Source organism: Equus przewalskii, chromosome 12 (assembly GCF_037783145.1).
Source record: "Equus przewalskii isolate Varuska chromosome 12, EquPr2, whole genome shotgun sequence".
In the NCBI taxonomy this organism is placed as follows: Eukaryota; Metazoa; Chordata; class Mammalia; order Perissodactyla; family Equidae; genus Equus; species Equus przewalskii.
In genome coordinates, this window is record NC_091842.1 from 19,635,352 (window position 1) to 19,657,651 (window position 22,300).

At 47.6% G+C, this 22,300-nt stretch overlaps 3 protein-coding genes across 8 annotated transcripts; 1 reads left to right on the top strand and 2 right to left on the bottom strand.

The window, feature by feature from the left end:
- Positions 1-100: 100 nt before the first annotated feature.
- Positions 101-3,840, top strand: CFAP119 (cilia and flagella associated protein 119). Of its 2 annotated transcripts, XM_008514314.2 has the most exons (9): positions 101-375; positions 706-737; positions 1,312-1,377; positions 1,526-1,695; positions 2,280-2,350; positions 2,547-2,663; positions 2,758-2,827; positions 2,907-2,990; positions 3,606-3,840. In XM_008514314.2, exons 1-9 carry the CDS (start codon positions 172-174, stop codon positions 3,782-3,784), a joined length of 993 nt encoding a protein of 330 aa, XP_008512536.1. In that variant the 5' UTR covers positions 101-171; the 3' UTR covers positions 3,785-3,840. The 2 variants fall into 2 exon arrangements, with proteins under 2 accessions (XP_008512536.1, XP_008512537.1); XM_008514315.2 differs by lacking the exon at positions 2,907-2,990 and having other exon boundaries at positions 172-375.
- Positions 3,841-3,897: 57 nt separating this feature from the next.
- On the bottom strand, positions 3,898-20,643 carry PHKG2 (phosphorylase kinase catalytic subunit gamma 2). 5 transcript variants are annotated; one of them, XM_070568014.1, is made up of 11 exons: positions 20,505-20,643; positions 14,182-14,410; positions 13,674-13,786; positions 8,682-8,857; positions 8,350-8,404; positions 7,196-7,261; positions 6,950-7,113; positions 5,022-5,112; positions 4,770-4,923; positions 4,572-4,697; positions 3,898-4,471 (listed from the first exon to the last, which is right to left on the bottom strand). In XM_070568014.1, the coding sequence occupies exons 3-11, from the start codon at positions 13,766-13,768 to the stop codon at positions 4,178-4,180; spliced, it is 1,221 nt and encodes a 406-aa protein (XP_070424115.1). In that variant the 5' UTR covers positions 13,769-13,786; positions 14,182-14,410; positions 20,505-20,643; the 3' UTR covers positions 3,898-4,177. The 5 variants fall into 5 exon arrangements, with proteins under 5 accessions (XP_070424115.1, XP_070424114.1, XP_070424117.1 ...); XM_070568013.1 differs by having other exon boundaries at positions 14,182-14,407; positions 20,505-20,633; XM_070568016.1 differs by lacking the exon at positions 20,505-20,643 and adding an exon at positions 14,801-14,901 and having other exon boundaries at positions 14,182-14,407.
- On the bottom strand, positions 16,970-22,182 carry TMEM265 (transmembrane protein 265). Its single transcript, XM_008514313.2, has 3 exons — positions 21,738-22,182; positions 20,505-20,675; positions 16,970-19,244 (listed from the first exon to the last, which is right to left on the bottom strand). The coding sequence occupies exons 2-3, from the start codon at positions 20,670-20,672 to the stop codon at positions 19,083-19,085; spliced, it is 330 nt and encodes a 109-aa protein (XP_008512535.1). The 5' UTR covers positions 20,673-20,675; positions 21,738-22,182; the 3' UTR covers positions 16,970-19,082.
- Between the last annotated feature and the right edge of the window lie 118 nt (positions 22,183-22,300).

A 22,300-nucleotide genomic window follows, 5' to 3' on the forward strand; every position in this document is an offset into this window, starting at 1 on the left:
TAGCAACGGTCACCGTTGAGACGGGAAAGACGCCTCTCGCGGATTGGCTTGTCCTCGGCCTCCCTGCAGCGTAGATTGGCTGAAGCGTCGCTACAGGGCCAGGCCCCGGCAGTCGCTGCTCTAGAACCGGCTGTATGAGAACGGAGGCGGGATCGCGGGAGGAGCGACGAGATGATCCGCCAGAAGTCCAGCCAATTCCTGGGACTCAGAATGCAGTCGGAGCTGGAAGAGCCCTCCGAAGTGCGGCGGGAACCCGACAAGGACCTCAGCTCAGTGGATGAATCGGCTACGCGGATGGGAACAATTGTGCGGACCGAGTCAGGGACTGCGGCCTCGCTGGAAGCGGATCATGATCCTGCAGCCAACTTGTTCCCGGTGAGGACGGGACAGAGTGGTCCGCTCATGAATGTTTGTAAAAGGGCTCCCCTCAGGGCGTCACCAGTCGTTATGTTTACTAACGTTCGAGACGTTTTCCTGGCTGCCTTCGTGAAGAGGCAGGGGTGTGTGACCCCGATTGTCAATATGTTCATGAGTAGTACATAGGTCCTGCTGAAGCCCGGCCCGCCAGTCTTGCTCATACATGGTCCTTAAGATGAGAAGGCAAGTTAGCACGTTCTCAGGGCCGCTGGAGATTCGCGACGGGCCATGGACTAGGGGCCAGGGACAACAAAGCTCTGCCTTCCCCAATCAGCTTTCTCTCCACAGCCGCCGCTGCCCCAACCCCGGATCTGCATGTGGTGAGTGTGAAGAACTCTGGGGGAAAGTTACACTTCACACTTGCATTATTCCTTTAGTGCCTCCCCAACAGTCCTGTCAGACAGCCAGGGCATCCCCATTTTACAGATAAGACCAAGGCAGAGAGATGCAATTAGCCAAGGGACTAGAAGCCAGCTCTCCTGCCTCCCCACTCCAAAGAGGGAGTGTGGGAAGAAGGGAGCCAAAGACTGAGGATGTAAATGGAATATCATAGCCACTATGGAGCATTGTACAACTACAGACACTGAGGCCCACAGGGGGAACTTGCCCAAGGTCATACAGTAAGGGAGTGGCAAGGCAGAGACAAGAAAATTTTCCTAACCCTAAGCTTAATAAATGAAGAGGATCATGAGTTCATTTAGGTCATACCCCTTATTTAAAGATGGAGAAAGTGAGACCCAGAGAGGGAAGTGGCACAACTGCCTAAGGTTACACAGCAAGTTAGCGGAAGGGCCAAACCTCAAACTCAGGTCTCCTGGTTCCCAGCCCAATGCTTGGTCATAAGACTAATGTATAATGACCACCAACACCTTTTTTCCTCTTTTCCTGTGATAGGAAGTACCTGGACATCCATTCCATGAACAGGCTGGAGAAGACGGCCAATGTTGAGGAGATGAGGGAGTATGGGCGGGGGGAGAGCTCATGGGAAGGCTGAGTGTGGGTGGGAAGGCATGAGGAATGTTTGGCTCCAAAGCATGTGGTGCACTAGTGTGAGGTGCTGAAGTGAGGCTCCTGTTGTCACTCACTCCCTCCCTCTCTCCTCCTCAAGTGTGCTGGCCCAATTATTGGGGCTAGGGGCTCCTGAGCAGAGCCTGCGGGATGCCATCACCCTGGACCTCTTCTCCCATGCACTTATTTTCTGCCGCCAGCAGGGCTTCTCACTGGAGCAGACATCAACAGCTTGTGCCCTGCTCCAAGATCTTCACAAGGCCTGTATTGGTGAGACAAGGCGGCTACCAGAGGATTTAAGCCCAGGGGAGAGCAGGCTGGGATGGCACAAGTGACCATGGGAAGCAGAAGTAGAGAGATTACCACCGGGAATCTTTGTTCTGTCATTACTAGCACTATTATCACACACAAGTTATTTCTCCTTTGAAATCCTCCATTTACTTATCTATAAAATAAGAATACAGCACTAACTTTATGAGACTATTCTGAGAAATATGTAATATAGGTAAACATACGCACAGCGCTCAATAAAATAGTTCCCCGCTTTCTTCTCGGAACTGATCTTCAGAATGTTTAACAAGAGCTGAAATTACGTACTGTTGGTTTATTGTATGTCATTTCCACTAAAATATAAGCTTCATAAGGGCAGGACCATGTCTGTCTTGTTCAGTGCCTAGAACAGTACATAATGGGTACTCAATATTTTTCAAGTGAATTAACAAATTGAGCCAGGACTTAAATCTAGGTGTGTCCACTTCTAAGGCTCATGCTCAATAAGTAGCTGTTGAGTGAGTGAAGTGAATGACTGATTATCAAGGAGGGGACTCACTGTCACATCTTGCTTCCCCTCCCAGCAACCCCCTTGGGCAACGTGGAGGAATGTTACCGCTACTTTACCAGTGTTCTTTTCTGCCATGGAGTCAGGGTCAGTTCCCCTGGAACAGGAACTTCACTCTCCCCCAAAGTCTAGCCCAATCTCCTGCCCTCTCTTACACTCATCACCGTCATCTTCCTCTGAAGGCCACAGTGGGCTCTCCCTGCTCCTGGATTGCCGGGCACTCAGAGAAAAGGCCAGGGCTTCAGGAGGCGGTCAGTCCTCTAACTCCCAATCATTCCCACAGCGGCCTCCCTTCAGTATCGACCTCTTTAAGGAGGAACAGCTGCTGGCCCTGGTAGATTATGTTGTCAACACCTACTTTCGCCACTTCAAGCTCTACAAATATGTCTTTACACCCCAGGTACTGGGCCATGGGCTACAAAAGGCTACCCCACATCTTCCCCTTTCCCTCAGTGCAGATGCCCTCCTCTCAGTCCCCCTCTTCCTCTTCCCAGGTACGGCTGGATCTATCTTTGACTTACTTGGGGCTAGAGCCACCCAAGCTCCAGCCAGAGGATGAGATGGGTAAGGGAGAAGGCTGGGGCTGGGGCTGGGGCCGGGGCCGGGGCCAAGGCCAAAGCCTCTTCCTGCTTCTGGCTTGCAGAGAAAGAAGGTGGTGAGGAAGTGGAGGAGCAGGCAGTCACCCCACAGGAGGAAGAACCCAAAACAGTGTTCCAGGAAGAGCCAAGTGAGGACCTGAAGGGGTTAGGGTCCCCTGTGACTTTGGGCAGGTGTAAAATGAAGGGTTTAGACCACATCGAGACTTCACACTTTTTGTTTTAGTCATGGTGTCCTTTCTCCACATGATTACTTATGCAGAAGTCCAAGATGACAAACATAAAAGCACAGCCACTGGGGTGAGGCAGGAGTTCCAGAAAAGGATGATTATAAAAGCGATGACAATAATAACCAGCACATACTTAGCAATACTATTGCCAGGCCCTGCTTTAAGCATTTTACATGGTTAAATGGTTACATACTAACCCATTTAATGGGTTACATTTAATCTTCCTTCAATCCTAGGTGCTAGATGCTATCATTATCTACATTTTACACAGGAGGACACTGAGGCACGGAAAGGTTAAATCACCTGCCTAAGGTCCCACAGCTACTAAGTAGCAATCTAGAAATTCCAGCCCACCCCTCTTCTCAAAGAAGGGCTGGCAGACATTTCCTGAATTGAAGCAACATTGCCACCTGTGTAGCCCCCAAGGGCACCTTGACGGTTATGTTTGCCCAGTTAGGGACAATCCCTCAGGTCCAGCACCTCTCCTGACCTGTCCCTTCTTCCCTGCCCCTGCAGGCCAGGTCTCCGCCCTCCGAGCCTACATCAAAACCCAGCTGAACAAGGAGTTGGGACAGCTCCAAAAGCTGGTGGAGGAACGGCTCAAGGCCAGCGAGGAAAGGCTCAGCAGCAAGCTGACCACACTGGAGCAGCCTTTCCAGCTACCTGCAAGCAAAGGCAAGAACAAGACCAAGTGATCCCCAGTGTTTTCCCCAATAAAGGCCTGGGCCAGAGTGGCCCCATCCCCACCCCACCCATCCTGAGCACCTTCTGGGATTCCCTGCTGAAGCCAGACACCAGACACAGGGCATTGGCTCTCCCTGGCATGTAGCAGATTTTATTGCATATACAGCACAGGCAGCCCTGACAAGGCCAGGCGTGGCATTCTGAGTGGCTCCTTTCCACCTCAACTCTGACTGAAAAGCCCTGGCCAGCGGGGGGAGGTGTACAGGACTGGTCCATATGGTAGTATGATCAATGATGGGCCTGGCTGGGGAGGGGGGCCTGAGGCCAGAGCCTAGAGAGACTAGAATGATAAAAATCCTGCTCCTGCAGAGTCTTGCTTTCTGGGATCCTCCAGGGCTGAGATGCTAGCCCAGCATGAGCGTGGCCTCATCCTCGGTGATAGTAGCGGAGTCCCCCTCCTCTTCAGGGCCCATGATGGGAAAAGACCCAGGCGGCTGGTGCTGGAAGAGGGCTGCTCGGTTCTGCTGCTCACCCTTCTTCACCCAGTGCCCATAGAGCCGGAAGGCACAGCTGTCAATGAGACGCCGCACTGGCCGCAGTGCGTAAGGGTCCCTCAACAGTGCACTTTTGGTCAGCAGCCGTACACGCTGGGTGCTTAAGGCCACTCGTCCAGCAGCCAGCACTGTCCACACTGCCACCTGGGAAGGGGGGCAGTATGAGCTCCAGTGGAGCATCCACTACAGGAAAAAGATCATGAAACAGAGGAGCGGGCCCAGACCCTGATGCTGTCAGGCTTACCCGGAACCGCTGGCGGGGGGTGAGGTTCCAGGGTTGGCTGCCTTCACAACGCTCAAAGAAGGGGTGCTGGAGGGCTTGCTCAGCTGTCAGACGCTCCTCAGGATCCACCTGCAGCAGCCTCGAGATCTAGGGCAAACCCCAGATTGTGAGGGGCAGCCCTTGGGCCTCCCTCCTTGTCTGCTCATGGCCCCAGCTCACCAGGTCTTTGACGGTGTCTGAACGGTCGTCCCACTCGGGTGAACTAAACTGGTACTGGCCCTCCATGATCATGCGTAACATCAGGATCTGGCGTCGGTGCCAGAATGGTGGTGAGCCCGCCAGGAGTGTGAACAAGATCACCCCACAGGCCCAGCTGGGAAAGAGACCAGAGTCAGGCAGGACTAGGAAATGGGCAAATGCATTGAAGGACAGCACACAAAGGAGGAGGGCATGGGGAGACCAGAAACTCACAGGTCGACCTCCTTGCCGTAGCCTGGGTGAGTTTCATCCATGGAGCATTTAAGGATCTCTGGTGCTAGATACCCTGGGGTCCCACACAACTCTGGGGAGAGAGGGCTGAGATTGATGGGATGCCACCAGCCCCCTTGAGGACCCTTAACACCAGACCCCTGCTAGAGCCTCAACACTGCCAGGGCCACAAGGGTTCCCCTTCTGCTCCTTCCTGCCCTTGGCTGAGTCTCAGTACCAGCCCCTAGCCCTGCTGAACAACTCAAATACCCACCAAGGCTCCTGGTGGCCTTCCTGGGGAAACCTGATTTTTGGATTGACTTCAAGAGCCTACCCAACTATTATCATTTGCCTTCTCCAACCCTCCAGCCAAGCCAACCTACCCACTCCTCACACAACTTGTTACAACATTTTCACATACATAACTCACATGGAAGACAAAAACATAAATCTTTTCTGCATTCCTTTCTGCCCAAAATCTATTCCTCCTCCTATAATCTCTACTCTGGTCAGTGGAACCGCCACTCAAACCAAGAGGAATGAGTGGGAATATGGGATTTCTTAAAGCACATACTAAGTCCCTTGTTTAAAACCATTTCCTGGCTCCCGATTGTGGCCTCAGGATCAAGTCTAGATTCCTACAGCACAGAGCCCTCCATGACTTGATCCAAGCCTCTATTTTTAGTTTCTTCTGCCACTTCAGGCACCGATTCTTCCATCCCAGCAGTTCCCAAACAACTGTGTTCCATGGCACACTTCCCCAGGCGATCTTAACATGCCTGAATTGAAAATGACTCTTGGGAAATTCATTCCTACAGCAAGTTATTTATTGAATGCCTACTGTGTACTAGACACAGTGGTGAATTAGATGTGCCCTTACCAAGCTCACTTGTCTACCAGAAAGCAAACGAGAAATTAAATAGAGTAAGACACGTGTCATAAAGGGAGTAAATAACAAAAAGCAGGGGATCTAATGTGACTTGGAGCTTTAAAGTGAAACTTGAATTACCTAAGCCATGGGAAAGGGTGGAGTGGGCAGAGGCAAAGATGATTCCAGAATGGGGAAAAGTGTATGTGGAAGCCCAAAGGGAAACAAAACACAGCATCCACAAGATGTGTAAGTCCACAGGTTGAGAGCATGAGTTCTGGAGTCAGAATGCCCAGCTACATGACCTTGGGCAAGTCACCCCACCTCTTTAAGCCCATCTATAAAATGGACACAGAAATACTATCTATCTCAAAGAGCTGTTGAAAGGATCTGAGAGAAATAAGCCACGTAAAGACTCAGTGTGATGGCTAGCTCATAGTAAGTGCCTAGTAAATGTTAGCTATTAGTAAATACAAAGTAGCATATTAAAGGCTCTGAGGAGTCCGACAGTTGAACTTTGTTTAGTTTTCAATTTGCACTAGAAATATTTCTGCCATGACAAAGGTATTAACATTGGGTGAGCCTGAGTCCCAGGACACCAGGTGAGAAGTGCTGTCTAGCCACATCAGGCTCCTCATAGCACGTAAGTCCTTTCTGTGGTCCTCTCTCTGCCAGACCCCAAACATGCAGCTGAGCCCTGCTATCCCCCCCACTCCCTCTTTTTCCTCCTGGGACAAGCCCAATTCCCAAGGCCCTGGAGCCCCCTCCTCTGTGGATTCCCCTGGTTAAATCAGGTGCTCGCTCCTTTCTCCTGGCTTCCCCAGCATGGCTCTTTGCCTGCTGTGTGCCACTAACTGCTTGTTTGTCTGTCGCCATCCTCTCCAGGTCAGGAAGCCTACTCTAAATTGCACACAAGGCTTTGTACCCAGAGGGTACTTGGCAAGTGCTCACTGACTTCTCCCCTTTCCATGGTACCTGGGACTCAGTTCTCAGACAGAGCCAACCAGCCTCAGGCCTGTGTCTCCTTCCCTCCCAAGCCTCTTAGGGCACCAAGTCCCCTCACCTCGAAGCTTCTCGCCAGGTTCCAAGTGGCAGGAGAACCCAAAATCTGAAAGTCGGATCTGCATATTGTCATCTAGGAGAATATTCTCAGGCTTCAGGTCTCGGTGCACAATGTTGTTGGCATGGAGAAAGCGCACTGCTTCCAGCAGAGACCTCATGATGGACCTGGGGAAGGCGCAGTCTTCTCTGCTTCTCCCTGCCCAGCCCCACTCCCTACTCACCCCAGGGCTGCAGGCTCAGCCATTACCTGGTTTCCTTTTCTGAGAGGGCCACCTTCTCTGTGAGATAGTCAAACAGCTCTCCCTTCCGCATCCTAAGGGATAGGAGGGGTTGGGAGGTAGGTGCACCTCACAGTAGGGGCTGAGAAAATAAGCCAGTGCTCACAGAAAATACCATGGAAGAGGCCAGTAAAGAGAGATTCCTCTGTAGACAAACTAAAGGGTCTCAAGACAGAGCACTCCAAGAGTGAACTGGATGCCAGAGGCAGTTTTGCCCAGTGGATTGGCTCAGTAGTTGAAATATCTGCATTGTACCATGAGGGGGGCTAGTTTAGCAAGAATAAGTGCCTTCTTACAGGAGGTCCTTGTTTTCTGAGAATAACTACTCAAAAAAGCCCTTTTTAAGTGAATCTACTTAGACTATGGGCCAAAATTTCGCAGTTAATAGTGGCCAAAAAAGTTGCATAGGACTTTATTTTGAATTTTGCTTATTTTATCTTGCCTTTAAAAAGTGAGGTTATGATTGCAACTCTGAGTCAATCCTTGAAATAACACGTTGTTTTAGGGAGTATGATTGTTCTGCAAAGTTGTGTGATGGTGTAACAGACACTCCCTCCCTCCTCTCTGACTTTTGCAGAGGGTCATTTCTGTATTCACTTTGTGAATTTTTTCCAAGGACCTCTCTTAAATATTCAGTATTTGACCCATTCTCCTTTGAAGTTCCTTTGCAACTGGTTTGTATTCTATTGTATAACATATGGCATTCAGGTTCAGACTGACCAGAAAAAAAATTGATGGGCAGAGACAGACACCCATGTATAGGGTGTTCAACAATGGGAGACTGGTGAGTGAAAATCTGTTATAAGTGGTCAGCTTGTGGATGAACACTCCCTCTTAAACAGCCTTTTCTTCCCTGTTAAACTTATAACCATAGGGAACTGGGACAATGACCCCTTGGGTCACGAAAACCCTTTGTATTTGGCTGGTCACTATTACTCTTGAAGAACTTGTCTCAATCAGGGCACCTAGTGAGAGGGGTCAGAGCCATGGGCTAGCAGGCAGGCCCTAGCTGGAGCAGAGGAAGGTGTGAGCAAGGTGGTCTTCAGCCCACTGTGGTGTAAGGCTGGGGCCATGCAGGGAGGTGAGCAGGAGTCTTCTCAGATCGGGGCAGGGTGATACTCACAGGTCAAACACCAGGAACATGAAGCTAGAAGACTCATAGGAATCGATGAGAGTGACTGGGGAAAGAGGCAGAAAGTCAGAGATGGAAAAGAGCAGATGCATATTAAAGGGGCTTTCCACCCTAAGACAGCAGTGGGCTGTTACTGGGAAGGAAGGAAAACCAAAGGAGGCGGTAAGTTACTGCCTCCTACCAAAGGCTGACCACACTTTGAGGTGGAGCAGAGCCAGGAGGAAGGGAGCAGAGTCGCAGAGGCAGTGTTGGGGGAAATGGGCTGTGGGCAGGGCCAGCAGGAGGTGGCTGTCAGCTAAAAGGAGCAGGGAATGCAGCCTCACTGATGTGGGGGTGGCCGGCGACCTGACGAAGGATGTGCGTCTCTCGCCGCGTGGCTTCTCGCACCTCCTCCAGCTGCTCAGGACTCAGTCGCTCAGCTGTCACCTCCATGATCTTCACTGCAAACTCATGGCCAGTAGCTCGATGAACACAACGGCGGACCACAGAGCTCACTCCTCTGCCAGAGTTAGAAAACACATGAGTCAGGGCCTCCTGCTCTCTCATTTCTATGCAGAGTGGAGCCTCAGGATCCTTATACCCACTGTGCCAGGCCCATCTGGACAATGAGGCAACCTTCCAAGGAGCTTACCCTGGCCTACAGTAGCTTCACAGTAACCTCAGCAAGCAACCTGGGTATCTAGCAAGGTGCAACACAAAGCTCACAGGGAAGGCAGGGAGGGGTCAGGATTCAAATCCAGTTTCTGCCACCTCCTCCATAGATAAGCCTAGCCAAGTCTTTTCCACATTGAGTCCCAGAACCTGTTCCTTGCCCTGGAACCCCACAAGGAGAATGTGGGCAGAAGTGATCTAAGGCTCTCTGCATATTTACTCACGCTTTCCTAATTACCCCACCCAAATTCCCAAATTCTCTTACAATACCTCAAGTGTAGAAGGCTCCAAATAAATACTGAGCCGTTGGCTGAAAGACCAAAGTTGAGAATTAGGAGACCTTGATATAGTCGCCAAATTTGCCACTAATTAACCTCCAAGTGACCCACTGACATAAGGTCTCTGGGCTTCCACTTTGCCAGCTCTGAAATGTGGCCAAAAAAATCCTGAAGGGATGTTGAAAGACATTAATGAAGTAAACATGGGAAAGCCCACTTGGCATCATAAAGAGAAAGGCCTAGACAGGGATTTCCTTGCTTGGACTCTGTCACCAACTCTATATGACCCTACAAGTAAGGTCAAGCTAAGGTGCAAATCTCTTCCAGATCTGGCTTCACACAACATTTTGTAGGCTGGTTTCCTGGCTGCCTTTCACATAACCTTACTGCTGTGCCCTTGAGGCCTCTTTGCCCTCTGGAATGCCTGTAGCCCACATCTCTGGTTCAATCAAGGGATGCAAACTATTGACCCTCTGGCCAAACACAGCCCACAGATGTGTTACATTTTGGTCAGTGCATTGTTCTTTACAAATCTGAACCCTCCAACTGCCACGATACTCACCACTTCCTACTGTCCTACTTTTGGCCACTTCTCAATTTTAATTTCCTGCCCAACCACTAAGGGCATTTCAGTTTGAGGCCCCTGGTCTAATTATTACTCATCTTTTAACAAACCTGAGAATCTGTTGCAAGCAGGAGACCTCTGCCACATGCATACAACATTTTACAATTTCAGGGGGTTCAAAGACCCTTTGAAGCCATCCAGCAAAGAATTCTTGCTTTAAGGCCCAAAGTAAATGCTACCTCCACCAGTTCTTTGTTTATTCTCCAGTAGGAAGGGGCCACTCCCTTCTCTGGCGTCCCACAGCATTTTACCTGTAAGAGCATTCACTCTCAGTTAAGCCTTCCTACTATGTATCATGACTATCTATGCGGGAAACCCAGGTCTTTGGACTCAAAGTCCAAATTCTTTCTACTGATACACCCCAGTACATTGTTCTCTGACCACCCCTTAAATGTTAAGACTTCCCCAGGATTCCACCTTTGGCCCTGTTCTCAGGCTATATACACTCTCCCTCAGTAATCTTATCCACCTCCATAACTTCAAACTTCATGCTCAGATGTCTCTCTTAAGTGTCCGGCCAACATGTCTTACTGAAAATCATTTCCTGAGGTTCCTAAAGACATCTCACATTCATCATAACCACTGAACATCTCTTCTTCCCCTGAAACTAGCTCCGCAATCTATATTCTCAACCTCAATTAATGGCAATGCCACTCAATCAGACTCCCAAACTAGAAACCTTGGTACCATTTTTGGTTTCTCCCTCTCCTTCACAATCCACCACATCCTACCAGTCCAGTCCATTCTTCATACCTCTCAAATGTGTTTCCTACTACTCCACTCCCACAACCACAATAGCCTCCTCACTGATCTCCCTGCTGCCAATCTCAGTCACTGCAACCCATCCAATACACTGCTTCTAGAATTAGCTTCTTAAAACAGTGCCCATCATGTCATTCACTGCTTAAAAACTTCCAGCTTAAATTCTCTACTAAGTTCTAAGTGCTCCCTCATTCCTCAGTAGGTCCCCTAGAGCAAATGTCTACTTTTAAATGACACCTAATACTTTCAACCTTACAGTTAACTGGAATGCACTCAAAATTTTTGTTTTCTTTCCATACTGCATCCCTATTACCTACAGGATAAAAATCAAATCTCAATTTCTTCACCTATCATTCAAGGCCTTCACCAAATGGTCTTTTTTCAGCCTCATCTCTGGCTATAACCCTGCTATTCAATTTTTGTTTCAGTGACACACAACTTATCACCAAATTCCAGAATGTGCCAAGCTCTTTTAAAGCTTCAGGCCTAGGGGCCAGCCCTGTGGGTGAGTGGTTAAGTTCGTGTGCTCTGCTTCATGGCCCAGGGTTTCCCCGGTTCGAATCCTGGGCGTGGACATGGCACTGCTCATCAAGCCATGCTGAGGTGGCATCCCACATGCCACAACTAGAAGGACCCACGACTAAAAATATGCAAGTGTGTACCGGGGGTCTTTGAGGAGAAAAAGGAAAAATTAAAAAAAAACATCTTTAAAGCTTCAGGCCTTGACACAAGAAACTGGTACTCTGGGAAAAATAATTTAGTGGGAGCGTGCAGGTAATGTACTGTGCAGGAAAAAGACAGACGAGCGAGACAAGGGAAGATGCTACCACAGTAATCACAGAATGAGATAAGGACCCTACCCTCTGATCTGCCTTCTCCAAAACTGGCCTTTCTGTGGCCCTCGGCAGTGGAACCACTGTTCTTCCGTAAGGGTTCTTAGGGTCCCTGGTGAGCCCTTATCTAGTCCCGAAATCCCACAGCATCTCAGGACTTGGATCTCAGCTCTCTCCACTTCCCAATACTCTCTCTCCCTGTGACCTCCATCCAGGCCCAGGGGTTGTAAATGCCAACTATGTGCAAATGACTCCTGTTACACTGTCTCAGGTGTTGCTTTCTCTCCAGAATTCCTGATTCCAACTGCCTTTTTGACATCTCCATGTGATATCTAAAAGGAGTCTGAACAAATCTAATGGTCACACCCCTGACTGCTTTCCCAGCCTTAGCAGATTTGTTGCAGCAGACCGTGCCAACCTTCCAGAAGCACATTCTTCTTGTGTTTTTCTTTCTAATTCACAGATGGCAGCTCCTTAGTCTCCATGGCTGTCTCTTCCTTCTCTAACACCTTAATGGTGACATGCCCCAGGGCCTGAGTCTAGGCCCCCTTCACTTCTCTGTCTATATTCTCTCCCTAACTATCTATATGCCACTGCTGCTCAAATTTATAGCTCTAGCCCAGCTCTCTCCCTTGAGTTCCAGACTTTTATACCCACTTGACAGCTCCAGTTGGGTACCTCAAACTTAACATCTCCAAAATGGAATTCTTGACTTGCTTGCTGCCTGCCCCGCGCCCCCCATCCCCAACCTGATCCTCCCTCAGTCTTCTTCATTTCAGTAAAGGCTACTCAAGCACTCAAATCCAAACATCAGAACTTAATCTTGTTTTCCTTCCTTTCCCTCATGGTCCATATCCAAACCTTCAGGAAACTGTATCAAGTCTCCCTTCAAACTATCATCTAAATCGATCCAGTTCTCTCTCTCTCTAGCACCACCACTCTAAACCATCAACATCTCTAACCTGAATGAATTAGGCCTCTATGCTTCCATTCTTGCCCCTCTCAAAATCCATTCTTTACACAAGAGTCGAATGATCTTTTTTTAAATGTAGTAACACACCCGTATTGAGCACTTACCATGTGCCAGGAAGTGTTCTAAGAGAATCATATTAACTCTTTCCATTCTCACAGCAACCTACAAGGTAGGATCTATTTTTATTCCCAATTTACAATGGAGAAACTGATGCACAGAAAGGTTAAGTTCCTAGCCCACAAATCAGAAATGTAAATCAGATCATGTTACTACCCTGTTTAAGACCACCAGTTTCACTAGAATACAACTTAAATTCCTTATCATGGCCTAAGCCTCTACATACTCTAACCTCTATTTACATCTCCAACTTCATTTCCTCCACCTCTTCCCACCCTTACACATTCAAGCCACTATGATCCTCTAGCTATGGCTGGAATAGGTCGTTTCCTGCCTTACGCCTTTGCTCTTGCTGTTCCCTCTGCCCCTAATATATCCTTCCTCAGTTCCTGACCTGTTCATTCTCATCCTTCAAGTCTCAGTTCCATTAATTACTCTTGTTCCATCACCTATTTTCTCCCTAGCACTTGTGTTGAGCTTTACCTTGTTTACATGTTTACTGTCTGTTTCTACCACTAAAATACAAACTTCAGGAAAACAGAAACCTTGTGGGTCTTGTACCCCCGGTGCCTAGCACAGTGCACCCAGCACACTGTACCTTTGATGAGTAAATGTATCTGCCACTGCCTGGACAGCTGAGGCATTCCTTCTATTCTCCCTATGCTGAACTTCTTACTCATCCTTCAAGACTCAAATACCACCTCTTCTGGGAAGCTATGATTTTCTGAGCCTCTATAGCACTTTTTACACAGCCCGATACTTTTTTGAATGTTCATGCGTTTCTTTTAGTCACTTCACTTGGAGAACCTCCAAGGCAATAAACATCTTTTCTACCCTCTACGTGTTTAGCTTTGTGTCTGGCACACGTGTAGGTGCTTCAACGATGTTTGCTGAACACGTAAGTGAATAAATCTGTGTAAAAATGGGGATGACCCAAAATAAGAGTCTAGTCATCAATGTTCCTCCACTAACCACCGACCCTTCCCATTTAGAACTATCCAGCTCTCAGATGGAACTGTGTATCCTGGCTAGGACCCGACCTCTCTGGATCTCCGTTTCCCTGGCAGTGGCCTCACCTGCCAATGACGTCCTTAGGGTCATACTTCTGGTAAAACTCCTTGGCTGCGGCCCAGTCAGGCAACTCATCTTCCGGCCCCACGTCCAGCGTCATCCTGAAGGAGGTGGGGGCCTGTGTGGAGGAAACGGAGGGCAGTGAGGGCAGGGAAGCCCACGGGCTCTGAAAGGACGCACATCGCGGCTCGCGGAGGCGCAGTCCTTGCGGTTGGGGCGCCAGGATCCTGGGGGATGGGGATGGGGTGGGGGAAGGACTGGGACTAAGGAGACTCGGCGAAAGGGCCTGGGGGGCGGGAGGGTGGCAGGGAAGGGGACGGGGCGGGGGGGGGGGGAAGCGTGAAGGAAGAAGGGAAGAGGCACACGGGCAGGCGGCTGTTGCTGCGCAGGCGCACTTGGGCGGACCCTGGGACGGGGCGCGGGGTCTAGCGGAGGCTCACCCGTCGGGGCGGAGAGAGAAGCCAGGGTCGACGCGAGGCCGTTCGGTCGCGGGTTTCGCCTCTAGTCCCTTACCTTATTCTCGCGCGGCGCCGGCAACGACCTCAGGCCCCGCCCCCATCCTGTCTGCCAATGGCTGGCGCCGCCTGAAGACTGGGGTTCAAAAACTCTTCGGATTGGAAATTGGTACTCCAATAAGAAGCCGAGAGTCTCGAAGTTGGAACCGGCATTGGAGCTCCGAGTTACCCGAGTCTGCGACGCTAAGGCGGAGCTCCAGATGCGGCCAGTCAGCACACGGCATCTGCTAGGGACAGCAGAGGGCAGAGCTTGTTGACTAGTGTGGTTGGGGGGCCTGGGACGGGACCCGGAAGTTGTTTATCGGGAAGCGTGATCGCTGGGTGGCGGAGACGCAGGACTCCCTGCTCTTCTGATTCCCGGGTTTGGGCACGGCCCCTCAGTCTCCTCCCAGCATCCCAATCTGAATTCGGCTTTTAATATGAGCAGCCTGGTCCAAAGCACCTGCCTTGAGGGGCAGACTCCAGCCCTTAAAACGTTCGGAACACGCAGCTTGACCCACTAGGCGGGACAGTTAGTGCGGACTTAGACGAGCCATGGCCCGTCAGCCAGAAGAGGCTTCCTTGTCCTGTGGCTTGCCCCGACTCCTCTTGAATACCCCCCAAGCCCTAGTGCTCACCATCTGAGGTGAGCATACATTTTCCCAGTCTTCTGCTATCTCCTCCCAAAGGCCTTGGGGAGTATCACCCTCCGTTCTAAGTCTACCAGTTGTAAGATTCTATCAGGAGCGACTTACTTCATAAGCCTTTTCAGTGCACAGTTCGACCCTGGCATTCATTTACTCATTCAACAAACACTTGTTGAGTGTCTAAGCGCAAGACTAACAACAATAGGGGAAAAAAAAGTCCCTAGCCTTGTAGAGATTATGTTCCCGCGAAAGAGGTACAGAATGAATTCATTTAATCTTCTAACAACTATCTTAGAAATGTCACTTTGAGATAACCATATAAGAGAAAGACGAATCCAAGTAACTTTAACTGAGTCCTTTGACTTTATACCATCAACCTAAAGACAAAATAATCACAAAGAAATCTTGAACTTGTTTGGTAGGATAATGGGATAGTTATTCTGAAATTGGGTAAGTGAATAAACATATTGATGTAGTTGGCAGCCAAGGTTCTTTTTGTGGGAATATGGAATTTGGAATAGGGAAAGGAGAGAAAGAACCTTATGACTGATTGAAATTGGAGGTATCATTTTAAAAATTGCATTTAAAATAGATAAGATTAGGCATTTTCTAGCAATAACCTCCCAGTAGAATGAGCACAACTAGTGTCTAGATACTGATTTCAAAGTAATAGTCCCCAATAAAAGGAACCAGGGCTCCTTGGGAGAAATGGCCAATTCCCAGCTGGAGCAGAGAAAGTACAAGATGAGCCTAGAATAAATTTGTGCCAGAAAGTAAGTGAAGAAAGATGAGGACTTATCGGGACACAAAAACCAGTTTGAAGGGGTTTCCACGGGTCAAAATTAGGGAGACCGAGAGGGCCATGAGGGAACCTTCTGATGTGCTAGAAATGTTCTATTCACCCAGGTGGTGATTATACGAGTGTGTTTAAGTAAAAACATTCACCAAGCTGCACACGTATGATCTGTGCACTTTACTGTATTATACCTCAAAACATTTTATGAAGGATAATGACAGTAATGGATATAACAAATTGAACTAAAAAACAATCTGAGACCATACTAACAGCAAAAATTGTAAATAAATTGGAGAAAAAGACCTTCTTCAGAGTAGAATGCCAACTAATAAAAGTAGAAAGAATGATAAAGGCAAAACATCAGTATTTTGTAAGCCACATAACAACTGACTTGGGTAAAAGAGGCCTTAAAATTATTGGTGAAAATTTGCTGGGCAACAGGATATTAATTACAGATTACTTTTTAATGACAAAGGAAAAAGGTATCTTTACTTTGCAGAAATCTGATAGACACTACCTTAACCAAGTTGCCGATGTTACCATCACCACTAAGAGGGCAAATTGAGATCATATGCCTTTTGATGTGACATACTGAGGACACACAACTTATGCAGTATTTCTGCCAAAAATGCATAACCTGAATCCAATCATAAGAACCCAAACTATGAACTGGCCTCGCCTCAAAAATGTCCTGCAAGACAGGGCCAGCCCTGGTGGCCTAGTGGTTAAGTTTGGCACTCCGCTTCAGCAGCCCAGGTTCAGTTCCCAGGTGCAGACCTACACCACTCGTCAGTGGCCATGCTGTGGTGGCAGCTCACAAACAAAAAGAGGAAGATTGGCGACAGATGTTAGCACAGGGAGAATCTTCCTCAGCAAAAAAGAGGAAGATTGGTAACACATGTTAGCTCAGACTGACTCTTCCTCAGGGCGGGGGGGGGGGGGGAGTCATGAGAGACAAAAAAGAAAGGATGAAGACAAACTGAAAATTGAAGGAGACTAAGCAGATACAACAACTAAATGCAATGAGTGTTCTCACACTGGACCCTAAAGCAGAAAAGAAATTGCTATAAAAGACATTATTAGGACAACTAGCAAATTTGAATATGGCCTATATATTAGAGGATAATATGGTATTGATGTTAACTTCTCAGAATTGTATAATTGTAGTGTAGTTATGTGAGAATATCATTGTTCTTAGGAGATAGATCATGAAGTATTTAGGGATGAAGGGCCTTAAACTTACCTTAAATGGTTCAGCAATAACAATATGTATATTTAGAAAGATATAAAGTAAATGTGGTGAAATGTTAAAAATTATTTTAAAATGTTAAAAATTATAAATCTAGGTGAAGAGTATACATGAGTTCATTGTACTATTCTTTTATTGTTCTGTAGGTTTGAAATTTTTTCAAAATAGTTAACAATAGCAAGACCTCATTTAGTCAGTTTCTCTTCCAGTATAGAAACTGAAGCTGATTAATCAAATATTAGCTTTTTTTTAAGGTTTCCGTAAAAATCTCTCTACTGTGTGTTATCCTGATGCTCTGGCAGCACCTCACACCAATTAAATCAGCATCTTTAGGGGTAAAGTCCAGGCAGAAGTACTTCTTAGGGCTGCCCAAGTGGTTCCGTTGTGAAACCAAGGTTGAGAACCAGTGCCCTATGTATGGCTTCTACCCATTGTTGTAATTCTAACCTCTGGGACCAAGAATGGGTTCTCTTCACTTTTTCTTCCTGGAGCACTTTGGAACACTGAAGAAAACCATTATGTGCCTCTCCTTCCCCTTTAATCTTCTCTCTTCAGTGTGCAACAACTCTAATTCCTCTAGGTGTTCTGCTGGTCTCTGAATTGTGGTGAAATAACCAAAAAATTCCATTCGCAGGCCACATGTATTCCAAGAGACACATACAATAAAGTCCACAGCAGCATGAGTCATAGTATCCCCAAAGTGGAAACATCCAAAAAGTCCACCAACAGAAAATGAATAAATTGTAATGTTTTCATATAATGAAATATTATACAGTAATGAAAACTACAGCTACACCAAATATTGATGAATCTCACCATGTTAAGTAAAAGAAACCAGACATAAAAAGAATACATATGATTCCATTTATATAATGTTCAAATGCAGGCAAAATTAAACTGCATCATTGTTAGGAGTCAGTATGGTAGTTACCTGTGGGAAAAAGTGAGGAATAGTGATTGGGAGGGGTATAAAGGAGGCTTTGGAGTGCTGGCAATATTCGATTTCTTGACTGAATGGTGATTTTTCAGATGTTTGCTTTGTGTTAACTTATTAACCTGTGTACTTGTTTTGGTTATTTCCCTGTATGTGTGAAATACTTCACAATTTAAAAAATGTTTAAGGGGCCGGCCCCGTGGCCAAGTGGTTAAGTTCGCGTGCTCTGCTTCAGCAGCCCAGGGTTTTGCCGGTTCAGATCCTGGGCGCAGACATGGCACTGCTCATCTAAGCCATGCTGAGGTGGCACCCCACATGCCACAACTAGAAGGACCCACAACTAAAAATATACGACTATGTACCAGAAGTGGTTTGGGGAGAAAAAGGAAAAGTAAAATCTTTAAAAAAAATGTTTAAAATAATATCATGAGGCCCAAGATAAAGGATATGGAAATTCATTATAATCATACAAATCTCCACATATAGGGTGGTGGGTTGCTCTGATCCAACCCTTTCGCTCTTTTCTCAACTCTGAAACCAAACTGTCTGGGTTCAATTCCAGCTCTGCCACTTACTAGCTGTGTGACCTTGGGTAATCTGTGCCTGTTTCCTCAACTATAAAATGAAAACAATGCTATCTACTACTGACTGACTGTGAGTACTGAGGAGTTAAGAAATATAAAGTGGTTAGAACATAGCCTGGAATACAGCAGGCACTCAATGAATAGTAGCTGCTGCTACTACTCTTCCTCCCTGGCCTCAGGGTCTCTGTTGATATGTAAGGGAGAAGCGGGGGTCTTTCCAAGAAGGAAAACTGTCAGAAGAATGAAAAAAAAAAAAAAAAATCCTTTCCTTCTCTTGGAGGTAAAGGGAGATGCAGACTTTTGCCATCATCAGATGTCCAGTCTGGCTCTCACCAAGGGCCCAGGAAACAGCAGGGGAAGAACAACTAGACAGGAGCTTTTCACCACTAAAAAAGGTTTTTATTACAAAACAAATTCTAATAAAACCAGGCCTGGTCTTCAACCCCACCTCTGGGTAGAGGCCCCTTGGACAGGGTAGGTTGCAGGGAATAGGGGATGGTGGGCACTGAAAGAACAGAGCAGGCTGACCTCCCCTCATCAGTCTCAGCTGCTGCCTCCTTTTAGAAAGGGCTAGAAGAGCTCCTCCAAAGCCCTTTGAGAGGGGCACCATCCTTCCAGCCAGAAGGACCAGTGCTGGTACCGGACCCTAGCAATACCGCATTGCAGGATCCAGGAGGTCTCGGCTGACTCTCAGCAGAGGCCACCCAGGGTCACTCAGCCTGGGCGATGGTGTAGGAGAGCAGCCACAGAAGCAGGGGGCCCAGAACGAGGACAGCAAGCCAGACAGCAAAGCTGGCCAGGATGAACCTCTGGGCCCGGGCCCCCCAGTGCACTGCTTCCTCGGACCGGCCTGCCTTATGCCGCTCTTCAGCCTGTGGGGGCAGGTTTTTGGTTAGGTTCTCCCCCTGCTTCTGCCCCAAAGTGCCCACTGCCCAACTCCAATCCTCCATCCTTGTCACAGCTTAAAACCTCACACCCAAACCCTATACCTCCCTTTCCAGTTTCTATCTCTCATGCCTCACCTGCAAAGAAAGGTACCCACTTGGCTCTGCCTACTTTTCAGGGTGGCCATTGGGAAAGTACTTTTCAATCTTTCTATTCCCCATCCTTTTCTACTCATCCCAGATTCATTCAGAATTTGGAATTCTTGGCAAGAAACTGAGCTATCTTGGAGTATTTTACTCATGCCGAAACAATACCCCATTCTCATTAGCCCAATGGGCCTCATCTTTTTTATTATTAAGGATTCTTATGATTTTGCCCTAATGAATCTCAGAAATTCTTATGACAATAGGAATACAGTTTCTGATTGTTAAAATAAAACTTGGGTTGAGAAAATTCCAGCAGGAAGTTTAAGTTAGCCTGTGTGGCCTTTCAAAAGGTACATGTGAGTTTCTGTTAGGTGTTTTAAAATGGTGAGGTCCTCTCAAAAACCCCATAGCTTCTTCCAGACTCCTACAGATTGCTCTAATCTCTGTTCAGATGCCTCGAGTCTTGCCCCTCCCAATTCGTCCTCCATGTAGGCCTGGAGAACGAATCTTACTGAAACACAAATCTGACCACGTCACTCTCCTCTACAAAAACCCTTAAATGGCTCCCCAGTACTTTCAAGATAAAGTTAAAACTCCTAAGCACAGCACTGGAGGCCCTTGGGAATCTAAGCCCTCTGACATCATCTCTCACTATTCCTCACTGGTCCAGTCATGCTGAATTAGTAGCCCAGGCCTTTGTATACACCGCTCCCTTTACCTGGAAATGTCCTTTCACCCTTATTCACTCATCTTTTAAGGTTACTTTCTTGTTGCCTTTCCTGTTACCTACTCTGCTATACAAACATATGTAACCACACATATATTCTTCCTAGCTCCTAGAAAACCCTATGCTTCCTCTATCATAGTATTGATGAGCTGAGTTCCATTAATAATTGTCCATTTTCACAGCCATTTCTTTCATTAGACTGTGGGCCTTTAGATGGCAGGAACTGTCTTATTCTTATTTCTAGCACCAGGCCCAGAGCCAAGCTCTGGCAAGTACTTAGTAACTGTTTCATCAAGGTAGCTAGATCAAATATATGAAACCATTGCCTTACTACACCCACCTCCCCTGGCTCCCATAGGAATTGCATTCCTCACCTTGATGGCAAACACAAGGGCCACGACTCCCAAGCAAGAGCAGCCACAGATAATGCTAGTAGCTGCCAAGTAGCGGAGGCGGAGCCAGCAGCAGCGGATAGGGGATGGAGAATGAGCAGCTTCCGTGGTGCTCACCAAGATGTCCACTGCCTTCTCCTCGTCCTCCATCACCTGTGGGCGATACAGTCAAGGTACTTGTAAGCCCAGCAACTGAGCCCTTGGCCTGGCTTTCTCAGACTCTACCCCTCTCTCTGATCATAACCTCGTGGCCCAGCCCAACTCTCAGGAACGCTGCCTTACTGGGGAATTCCTCTAGTGACTCATGAACCAAGAGAGGAAATGTGTGGCTGTAATCCTTTTCCCTCAGCCTAAGATTCTGAGTCTTTAAAGGCAAGCCAGTGTGAACATAGCATTATCTGTATTACTTACTGTTTTGACAAGTGAGGAAAAGCAAAATAACAGGTGCATGCTGAGAAGCAGGAGAGCAGCACAGAATCTCAAAAGCTGCTAGGAATCTGAGATTATCCAAGTCAGTGATTTTAAACTGTATTTCAAAGGGCCCTAAAACTCCCTGGAGTTCCTCAGAGGCTGCCCCTAAATATTGAGGGGTCAGAGAATGGCCCTGTACCCCACTGTAAGCAAAGCAACCATTTCATCTGAAAACATGGTTCTGGAGATGGGAGAAAGGAGGGGAAAAGTACCCATCTAAGCTCTCTTGATAGCTGAGGAAAACTGAACATCAGAAAAACAAGGTTTACCTCCCCAAATTGGGACCTCCTTTGCTAAGCTGACTCCCTGCCACCTCCTCTCTTCTTTTTAGCCCAGGCCACACAACAAAATCAGATTAATACCGAGTCCAAATGACCTCATAGCCCACATGGAAATCTGCATAATGATGCTCTACTTAATCATTTCTCATCTCCCTATTTCTCAAGTCCTCTGAGTTCTGGCATGAAACCACCTTTCCAGCCTCATTTCCAACCAATCTCCTACATTGTAGACAAAACAGAACCATTTGCACTTGTCTGAACACAAGTAACAAAGGACAGAAATGGCGAAAAAGAGGCAAGATAAGCAGCAAAGAATGGTATGTGCCACAAAGCTGCCAGAGTGAGTATGAGCAAAGAACTCATATGCTAAGTAAACAGATACATTTATCAGGGGAACACAACACAACAAGAGGATCCAGGGAGCTGAGATCAAAGAAAATGTAAAAAAAACAGGGGCTCTTACCTGGCTATAGGCCTTGAAGGACTCAGTTTTCGCTCCTGCCTCAGGTTTGCTTTGGCTTGGGTGGAGATGGAGCTGAGTCAGGGCTCCAGGCCAAGCCCAGGGGTGGGGTTGGGTGGTCAGCCACCACCTGAAGAGCCCCAGGAGCTCGGAAGGGGTGTGGCTGACTCAAACCAGTTTGGCTAGATGGAGGAAAACAAGGAAGGGGAAAGGATGGAGCAACTGGAGGTAGGATATCTGCCTTCTGGAAAAGGAATGAAAGCGCCTGAGCAAGAGGGCTAACAGCGGGGAAAAGTCTTGAGGCATCAGAGAGCTCTGAGACAAAGTCAGAGAACTAAGAGAATAGAAAGGAAGACAGGAAAAGTACGAGTCTGAGGGACTTAAAACTGAAACTTTAGGGAAAGGCACCCTAAGAGGACTTGCCAATCTTCCCTCTCCTTGGGTTGAGATTTGTGCCTCAAAGATACATATTTCTGGGTTAGAGATCAGGTACCAGGGTCTTGGCAACAGCAAGAGACAGGAGAAAAATGATGCCCAACTTCCCATCCAACCCTCCACCAGACCAG